Genomic DNA, 9,805 nt, shown 5'->3' with positions numbered 1-9,805 from the left:
TAAGTTGTCCTGTGCCACAGGGCTGACCATGAAGGAGGGACTGGAAGCTGAGCCTCCAGACCTGTGGGCCAGCACCCTTCCCCGTCCCGGGCTACCCCGAACGCCCCCCAGGTCTGTGGCGTTTCATTCTGCCAGATTATGTCAAGATTCCCCCCTTCCCCACTGCCACCCTCTCCTCAGGGAGGCCAGCTCTCAGGCCAGCAGGGCAGAAGCACCGCGTGAGGCAGAGATGGGGCCGGGCGAGCCTGGGCGGAAGGAGCGATTTCTTCCTTGGCGAGGAGGGGCTTCCTTTGGCCCACGTGGCCACAGAGGCACAGGTCACTGACCTCGGTGAGAGCGGTGGTTTGGGCAGGGACCTCCAGGTCCACGGTCACCCGCAGGGGTCCTGGCTTAGTCTCTCGTGAAGCCAGGTCTGCAGGTAGGCAGAACTGGGCCATAGGAGGGTGCTGGAGCCAGCACGCAGGGCCAGGCAGGGGAGTGAGCCACTGAAGGTGACAGGACTCAAGACCAGGCCCTCCATAACTCAGAGAGGAGGCTCGCCAGCAGGGCTGTAAGTTGCCCCGTGCGGAGGGGCCTGGGCACTGCCTTCGTTTCCGGACAAGTGGTTCTCAGAAGGGGCTGCACGTCCCAGGAACGGCCTGAGTGTCTCCAAGCTCCGTGAGCGCTCTCTGGTACCAGCCCGGGTGCTGTCCTCCTCTGATCTGCGCTCCCGCTCGCATCCCTGTCCTTCAGGAGCCCGGTACTCCTCGTGCTAGCCGGAGTGCGGATGCCTAGCTGCCCTGCAGACGTCTCGACCGTGCTGCTCCCCGCTTCTCATCTCCCCGCACCACCCCTGACCCAGAGACAAGTTGAGTTGATGCCCCAGTGGAGGGGCCCAGGGGAGCCCCGAAGTCAGGCCTTGCAGGGAGGAGGGATCTGGCTGAGGGGACACGAGGCTCCAAAGGCCAGGGAGAAACGAGCCTGCACATGGAGTCTGCCTCCGTGAACTTCTTGCCACTAGGAAGGGCAGCGCAGTCCCCGGAACCAAGTGGATTGTTCCTTTTTGCCTCTGACCACAGGCAGCTTTCAGGGAAATGTGTGAGGGACCTTCGCTGGCCCATCTGGGCCTCCTGTCACCTCCTCTGTACTTATTTCTCTGGACACTGACTTTTAAACTTTTCCTCACACGTATTTCTGTGCCATTCTCTGGTAGAAAGACAAATGTAACCCCAGCTGGATTCATTTATTGTAGATTCATTTTTTTCCCCCGAATTTAAAAGAAATAAAAATGAAAATATTTTCTTAGCGCCTGAAAATACTGTGGGGCCAGGCTCATGGCCCTTTGCCTGAGACATGGGTCCCGGCTTGGGGGTGAGCTGTGTCCCTGGACTCCGGGGGATTTGGAAAGGGCCCGTCTTGGAACACTCCCCCCATAGGAATAGCAACGGTGTCAGCTGGCGGCTTGGGCCCGGGGCCCTGCTGCTTCCACCCTGTGGGGAGGGGAGAGATGAGCTCCGTTCAATGACCACAGAGGCCAGCTCCAGTGCCACCATTTTGCTTTCCAGACGAGGAAGTTGAGACTCTGAGGAGGAAGCTGTCTGATTCCCAAAACATGGAATGGACACCTGGAGTGGGAATGGTTGGTCCCCGTGGGTCTAGGCAGACCGTAGTTCCCATTACTACCATGTGGTAAGGGTCTCCTAACTGTGAAGCCCCCTCATGCAGAGTTCACGGCCATGACTGTGTGTGGACAGAATCTGAGTCTACGTGTGCCCCTGTCTTGCCTATGAAGAAAGGATCTATTAAGAAAAATGAAAATGAAATAAAATGATGGGGTATGGTCACACTACCCAAGCAGGTTGTTATTTCGAGGCCCAAAGCAACACCGGTTTATGTTTTCAGATCTCGAATGGTAAAGCTGTGGGCCACACCACAGCGGGGTCCTGAGACCTTTACTAATCTCTGCAGTGTGAACCGAACTCCATAAAACCTGATTTTTAAAAAAATAAACCCAACTTCAGATGGCCAGTGTGGCCCTGATTTGTGAGTGTCGTTTGAATGTTCTTGGTTGGAGTCGAATGGCATTGAGGCACAGCTCTCAGCGGCTAGGGCCGAGGGGACCTTGTCGATCTGCTCCCCATGAACCACTACCAGCAGCAGCAGTGGCTGTCACTACTCACTGCCGCTCAAAAGGAAGACAAACAAAATCCCCCCCAATACTGAAAGCCATAACAAATAGCCTTTGGAACCTTGGGGACCCAGGGCCTTGCAGCGGACCTGAACTTGAACTTGAAACGCTCAAAGGGCACCCCAAGGAACTCGGGATATGTTACATACAAAGGACCTTGCTTAAGCGACCCCTCCTCCCCTCTCACGTTGGACCTCACATTTCTACACGTTATACGTTTCTGAGGACCTCGGGGACTTGCTGCTTTCGCAAGAAAGAATGTATTTAATTTAATGATTGATCGGGATCATAAATTGCCATGTTTCATTTTTTTTTAATGGTGAAAATCCGTAAGAGTTTAAAAAATTCTTAGACACACCTGGTTGGCAAACACCACTGACCTCCACGTCCCTGTGAATTCACACGTAAACTAGCGAGCACCTCGGTGCTGGGTTGGCCCCCTTTGGCACCAGAACACAATAATTTATTAAGCTTCAGGACTTAATAAGTGTGCACAAATATCATGCAAACGTATGCCCATACTCATAAACAAAAAGTGTATTAGAGTCGTAGACTTATACAAAACATCTTGTAAACAAACGGAAGGAGGCTGGCATTTTCTGTACAAAATATGCAGGTTTTTCTTTTTTCTTTTTTTTTTAATAATCTGTAAGATGCATCATACTTCTGGCATTTTCAAAAAGTGAAAACTGTATAAAAATAAATATTCTATGTACAAACACACACACAGGCCATCCCAGGTTAGAGGCATCACTGCAAAACAAAAACACACAAAGTAGCGTTAGTGTCGGTGGGTTCGTGGGTGTCTCCTTCTCTTGTGGGAAAGTGGTGGCTCTTTGGAGGGCCGGGGTGCCGGGCAGCTCTGGATAAGTTTGCCATGGCCCCCTGGGTGGAAAGCCCTGTTGCTGTCTGCACCCTAAAGGCAGAAAATCACTTTCGTCCTCCTGTCAGCCCCTCTGCGGACACTAGAGGGCACCTGTTCTCCATGTAGCTTGGCGGGGCCCGGCTGCAGAATGAATTACCGCATCTTCCCAGCGTGAACCGAAAGACAGGAGGCTCTGGGGCTGCTTCCCCAAGACACCGTTCCTCCCCTGCTGAGCTCAACCACTCCCATCTCCTAACCATCAGCCGAAACCGCGAAGAAGGAAATCTTGCAAACATCCTTCCTCTTGCCTCTTTCCTGCGTCTGTGGAGTTTTAACCAGGACTAGGGGAACTCAGCGAGGGGATGAGGGGCAGATTCTCGGGGTGGCCTCTTCCCTGACCGAGCTCTCCCTCTTTGTGGTCAGGGACGCCTTGGGTGCCTGGGTGTGCAGGGACTCCGCCCTGGGCCTGGGGTCTTGGTGGGTTCACTACTTTTAACTCAGTCCTGTGAACTAATGAGATGCTGGCCTTTTAGCACGAGGAGCCCTGTCTGACCCTAAGTGTGCGTCTGCTGTCACTGAGACAGGGCTCAATGAGCTAAGCACCAGCTCTTGGATATGCTGGGGTCTCCGGCCCTTTTCTGAGGACAACCCAACACCTGGAGACCAGGGGTGAGGGCCGTGAGACATGTCAGTAGGAGCAAGCTGCAGGGGGCTACGGACGGAAGGTGAGTGACACGGCAGCTGTACCTTTGCCGGACCCGCCAGCAAACTGGATTAGCAAGCCGATGGCTTTTGTCAGGTGGAGGAGCCCCGTGCCCCAGGGGCCCTGACCAAGTGGGGTGATTGAAGGAAAACTCACGGCTGGTAGGAATTCTGGGACCCCGGGGAGGGGCTGGGCTGCAGGACTGCTGTGTGCTAGCGTGAGGCTCTGGCCGCTTCAGTTCAAGGGGAAGGGCAGAGTGGTGAACCTGCCAGTCTCCATGAGGAAGTAGGGAAGCCACGTGAGTGTATAGTCTAAGTAAAGGGAAGGAGGTCGGTATTTTCTGTACAAAATACGCAGGTTTTCCTTTTAAATAATCTATAAGATGCCTCATACTTCTGGCATTTTCCTTCCTTCTGGCAGATTTCCTACATCTGGATAAATGTCATCATGTGGCTTGATGGCTTAAATGACCTCGTGTGAACACTGGGAGAACAGCTACTGATAACTAATTTTAAAAATGTGGCCTTGGGGCGCCTGGGTGGCTCAGTGGGTTAAAGCCTCTGCCTTCGGCTCAGGTCATGATCCCAGGGTCCTGGGATCGAGCCCCGCATCCGGCTCTCTGCTCAGCAGGGAGCCTGCTTCCTCCTCTCCCCCTCTCTGCCTGCTTGTGATCTCTGTCCGTCAAATAAATAAATAAATAAATCTTAAAAAAATAAAAATAAAAACGTGGTCTAGCAGTCCTTGGAGGAAAGGTGCTGTGGAAATTAAGCACACAAAGCATAAAGAGGTCAGCTGTGTGGCTACATGGAAATTCCAGACGCTGGGGTCTGCGGACGCCTTAAAAAGCATTTTGAAAAAGTTCTCTAAGTGCATGCAGTGTGTGGGACGCTTCGTGGGCACCCTGCCTTGAGGAGCGTTCCTTTCTCGACCCACGCCATTTGCAGAGAGGCCCTGGATGGAAACCGTGCGTGTTTAAACGCCCCTGAGAAGGAGGCCACAAGTATGCCTGTGCCCCCGGGGCACCGTAAACCGCCGGGCAGCCTTACCTTGTTCCAACAGCCCTGGACTGGCAACCCATCTTCGCCCTGCAGTGAGGAAGGAAGGCAGATGGCTCAGACTCTGAGACAGCCCCCCAAGCAGGCGGGATGGGGGGGACAAGGGCCACACACCCTGCGGCAGCATATCACGATACAGCCCACCTCTGGTCTATTTCTCTTCTCTGCCACAGGGCAGAGCCTCAGAAGGGGCTGGGAAGCAAAGGAGGCAAACTTCCCATTGACTAGTGTCCCATGAGTTTTAGTGCATCGCCAAGAGGGGCTGCCCTAGGCTGTGAGGTCAGCCCTAATGTGTTAAGAACAGCCCTAGGCCCCTCGGGTTTCTGCTCTGGCTGGACTGAGTGCTAGGCCCTTTTGGATAAGTTGCTCAGCCCTTGGTGGCCTGCGTCTTCCTCTGTAAAACCTGGTAAGGCATGGCTGTGTGAAATGGCCCCCAGCTCTCCTACTCTCTTAGTTCCTCTTTTCCTCACCTGTAGAAAGAGGAAGTCTAGGCAGCCCGTGTGATCATCAATAAGACAGAGGACGGGACACAAAGGGGCAAGCCACCTCACTCACAGGTATTGCCATGTGGCTCTGAGGTGCCTTCAGTGAAGTGACGCTGGCCCCTGGCACGGCCCTAGCCATTGCTGGGAATTTGGGGTGGTGGTGGGGGGTTTGGAGTGGAGGATGGGAATCACACTGTGTGCCGTTTGTCTTCTTTGCTGGCAGCCCCTATTGGAACACCTGAGTCTTCTTGGGGCCCTGATGTCCCGGGCTCACTGGCACACCCTTTGGGGAGCCCAGAACTTCCGTGAGACAAAGTGGGGAGGCTGGGGCCGAAGTGGGGCAAAGATCTGGTTCTCAGTCTGTGTCTACTAGAATTGCAGCCCAGTTTCTAGAATTCACACTCCAGGGCACAGCAGGGATGGACACAAGGTTTCAGCCACCAGAGCCAGTGGTCAGTTGAGAGGCAGCTGAAGGGGAGCCCTCTGCGCCCCAGACCAATTTCAGCATCATGACAGGTGCCTAAACCGCTCACCTGGCGTTCAGCAGGCAGCTGGCCCGACATGGAGGGCCGAACAAGTCTACTTATCTTATACTAAACTAGCTCCCCCTGACCCTTCGTCCACAAAAACACAGCACGGGAGCAATGGTGAGAAACACGGTTTGCATTAAGGATCAAATAAAGATGACCTTCGTTGTCCCCCAGGATCGTGGAGAGCCTGCAGGGGGAGGTGGTACATTCCGAGGCCTCATGAAGACCTTCTGCCCCTTTCCCCAGCCCATCACGGTGCATCCTTTCACAAGGACTCTGGAAGGGAGAGGAGCCTCCGCGGGCCACAGCGGCATTCCCATTGGCACATGACGGTGGTGGTGGTGGGGGAGGGGTGCGCAGGAGAGCGAGGTGGGAAGTGGGAGCATGGGAGAGAGGAGCCGGTGGCTGCGGCTGCAGCTGGCAGAACTCGAGGGGTCAGACCGTGGGAGGCACGAGGCAGGGGGAGATCTGACTGGGGGTTGATGCAGGTGCTCGGGAGGGACCCGGGAGTCCCAGGGTTGCTCGGGTTCATCAGGCAGGGCAGTGGGGACGTGGGGGCAGCGAGCGGGGGTTTCAGCGGCAGGGAAACAGCAAGCAATCTACTCTGTGCTCTTCTTTTGTTGCATATACCGGTCCTAAAAAGTCTCTATCGTGGGATGCTGGGGCGGGATGTGGGACCGGGAGTCCTCATCTGACTGTTACTTGTATGAAAAGAGCTCCATGAACTCCAGGCCTCCTGGGGACATTTAGGAGGGCAGGAACCATTTAAGCCCATGGCCTTGCAATGAGGCAGCATCGCGTGCTCTCCTTGCAGGGCAGTGAAAGGATGGCAGTGGGGGGGAGAGTGTCCCTGCCCGAAGAGGCCGGGACCCGGGGCAGCGCAACTGTGCGGTGACCACTCTGCTGGGGCACTCTTGGAAAGGGTTCCCAAGTGCCTCCCCATTTCCTCTCTTCTGTTCCTCAACGACATTCCCAACCTTTCCATTCTCTTCCACCCTTGCTGGAGGGGAACCATCTAAAGATGGAAGGAGGGGAGACTAAGGGAGGATCTCTTCGTGTTTTCCAGGGTTTCAGCAAAAGGGATGAGGCCTTTAGCATCTATAATCCTGCTCTTGGACCATTCCCTGGGTTCTGGTGGTATCCCTGGGGCAGCGACCCCACGGCCTCCTCTACGTTCGTTCTAGAACCTCTCAGTCTCCCGTGTTTAGGAGCATGCCCCTCGGTCCCCTGCCGCCTCGCGAGATGGAGCAGGAAGGCCTGTGGGACCGGCTCAGCATCTCAGTTTTGCCGGGTGCTCAGCGGGAGCTGTTGCCGAAGCAACTGCAGTGTGTGAAGGAAGAGAAGTCACGGTTGCTAAGAATCCCTCCAGAGACGCCACTTCCCTAGCTTTCTTTCTGGGGGCAGGATGGCTAGAAGCAGCTGTGAAAGGAGGATAAGTTGCAGCCAAAGCTGGCTTAGCGGGGCGGGCGGGACGGCTCGCATGAAGGGGAGGGTGCTTTTGAAGCAGCTGCAGGAGGAGGCCAAGAAAACATCTCGGCAAACTTGGGATGCGCAAGGGGCATGTGGGAGCCCCTGAGGACCGGCTATGGCAGGGTGACCCTCAGGGTCTACAAGGAGAAAGGGCTGGTGATGTGGGGAAAAGGGGGGGGGCGCAGCCAGAGAGGCATGCGGGCGAGAACCACACACGTGGGGAAGCCGGAACCGGCCATGCAGGCGGGGAGGGTGACGCCATACCAATGGGCATGGGGCATCCAGTCCGTCCAGCCCTGGTAACCCCGGCTCCCCTTTTTCTCCTTTAAAACCTCGGTGTCCCTGTTCACAAAACCAACCACGATGATTATTTAGGTCAAGGCTGGCCAGCTCCGACTGTGGAGCGGAGAGGCCCAAGTCCCACCCCAGCCAGGATGCAGGACCCCTGAGGTGGCTGCAAGCAGAGGCCCAGTCCCAGCGGACCCCCCACTTGCCAGGTTCAGCTGTGGTGGTGCTCTCTCTGGCTCCCGCGAGAGCCGAGCTTTGGCTCGCGTACAGCCAGCCCCCTCTCTGTTTCAAGACTCACTTGGAACGAACACAGATGAACTTCAAATTTAGCGTATCATAATTTTCAGAGCCTTCACGCGGATTTGTGAGGGCACTTGGGAAGCCCAGCTAATGCCACAAATTATTCCTTATAAGCTTGTTTGGGGGCTTCCCGGGCGGCGGGGGGGTCTGTCTACTGATGGCGGTCTGTGGCTTCACAGGTTTAGTTGCATGGCTAGTGGGCACAGGGAGGCTCTATTTTAAAAGCCCAATTTCTGGCCTGGTTCTACCCCATCTGGAGGCCTGGATGGCCCCGGGGAGACACGGATCCCGGTGTCCTGCATCCTGACAGAGGATTCCAACAGCATGGACTGCTGGCCACAGAAGTGGCCATGAAACAAAGAAGGCAAATGTGTAGCTTACAAATGCTACAGTGGGTTCCAGAGCTCTCCTGGAGCAAACAGCCGAGGCCTGCTCCAAATCCCCTGCCTAAGGGGGGGAAAGGTGGGGTTGGGGGGAGTTCTTTCCACACATCGATTGTCCAGCATCTTCAAAGGAAAGGGATTTTGCCAGAATGGCTTGCAGCCGGAGTTTGAGGGCACCAGCACCCGCAGTCAGAATTCCCCCAGCCAAGTGCACGGACAGATGTGGTAACATCAGTGCAGACATCCCCTTCTCATCTTAGCTTATTTGCCTTCTTGGTTTCCGGCTTGCAAACCTCAAGGAAAAACCCAGAACAATGCAAGTGATAAATGAAGACATACCAACGGGCAGGGGGCATCTAATCCAGGCGCTCCTTGGTCTCCCTTATCCCCTTTAGGCCCTCTAGAGCCTTTCTTCCCCCTCTCCCCCTGTAAATAATGGTTTAGTCCGAGAGAAAAAAAATAACATCAAAACTTTAGGATCCTTCATGTGTTAAGGTTAAAAACAGAAAAGGAAAAAAAAAAATTAAAGAGGGGGAAAATAGCATCACTTAATGAAGATATTCTTTCCAATAGGATTTGAGGTCAGCAGCCACCCCCAACCCTTCTAGAAACTGGGACCGGTGGCTAACACTGGTGGGCAGGGGGGCAGGGGAGGAAGTCAAGACCTGGGGGCCGGGAGCAGTAGGGCTCAGGGCTGGAGGTGGAAGGAAAGGCAAAAAGAGGCTACTCAGGGCCAATTTTCTCTTGGAGGGCCCATTTTTTAAAGACTTTGACCTGCCAACTTTGGTCCCTGTTGGTTTTTATCCCTTTGACATTTGTATTAGGAGGCAAGATGATTTTATTTAGAGCCTTGGGGTGTGTGTGTATGCGTGTGTGCATGTGTGTGTGTGAATGTCTGCACATATGTGTGTATATATGTGCTTGGGTGTGTGTTTACAGTGTGTGCATGTGCAAAGTGTGTGCTTGTGTGTGAGTGTCCAGCACACATGTGTACATATGTGTCCAGGGCTCCTGGGCGGCCCCTGGCTCTCAGCTAGGTCCTCTCACTGTTCGTGGGTCTCTGGTCTCTGGTCTGAATCAGAGGCAGCTAGGTTGTATATAGACAATTTGGTTCAAGGAACTCCTTTGTTTCCGAAAAACTTCAGTAAGCATCATCTTTCTAAATCGAACCCCCTTTTGTATGTGTTAGGGTCACTCTCCATTTCAAGAAAGGCTATGGGGAATGCTTCCTTATGGACTTGAGTTTGGATTTTCCCATGTTGGGTCTCCTTATAAAGAGGCCAAGGGTGTCCATGGGGAGTCTTCCTAGGGATGGTTCTCTGCCGCTACAGAAGGCTGACTGTCTCATGGTGGGCACCTTCCACTGTGCTCCTCGAGGTGGACAAGGCCTTGAAGGCAGGCAGCACAGCATCAGAAGAAAGGCTTGGAGCCAGAGCGGGTCCTGCCTGTGACCAGCAGTGTGCCTTTGGGAATCACTCAATCTCTCCGAGCCTCATTTTTCTTCACTTGCACCATGTGGATCGTAACACCTGCCTCAGAACTTTGTAGTGATGTCTTTG

The 9,805-nt window shown here is 54.4% G+C and overlaps 1 protein-coding gene across 4 annotated transcripts in view; it reads right to left on the bottom strand.

The window, feature by feature from the left end:
• Positions 1-2,581: 2,581 nt before the first annotated feature.
• The window catches only part of LOC309859977 (uncharacterized protein), an 83,261-nt gene continuing 76,037 nt past the window's right edge, over positions 2,582-9,805 (bottom strand). For 2 of the 4 annotated variants that reach the window (XM_082721325.1, XM_082721327.1), the window contains 3 exons: positions 8,586-8,672; positions 4,782-4,820; positions 2,582-2,920 (listed from right to left, as the gene is read on the bottom strand). In XM_082721325.1, coding sequence (XP_082577451.1) covers positions 2,918-2,920; positions 4,782-4,820; positions 8,586-8,672 — 129 coding nt within the window. In that variant the 3' untranslated portion in view covers positions 2,582-2,917. Of the gene's footprint in view, positions 2,921-4,781; positions 4,821-7,539; positions 7,618-8,585; positions 8,673-9,805 lie in introns of all 4 variants that reach the window. The other 2 variants (XM_082721326.1, XM_082721328.1) reach the window with 1 other exon arrangement.

Source organism: Mustela nivalis, assembly GCF_964662115.1.
Source record: "Mustela nivalis genome assembly, chromosome: 2".
Lineage (NCBI taxonomy): Eukaryota > Metazoa > Chordata > Mammalia > Carnivora > Mustelidae > Mustela > Mustela nivalis.
This window is presented reverse-complemented; position numbering and strand designations above follow the sequence as displayed.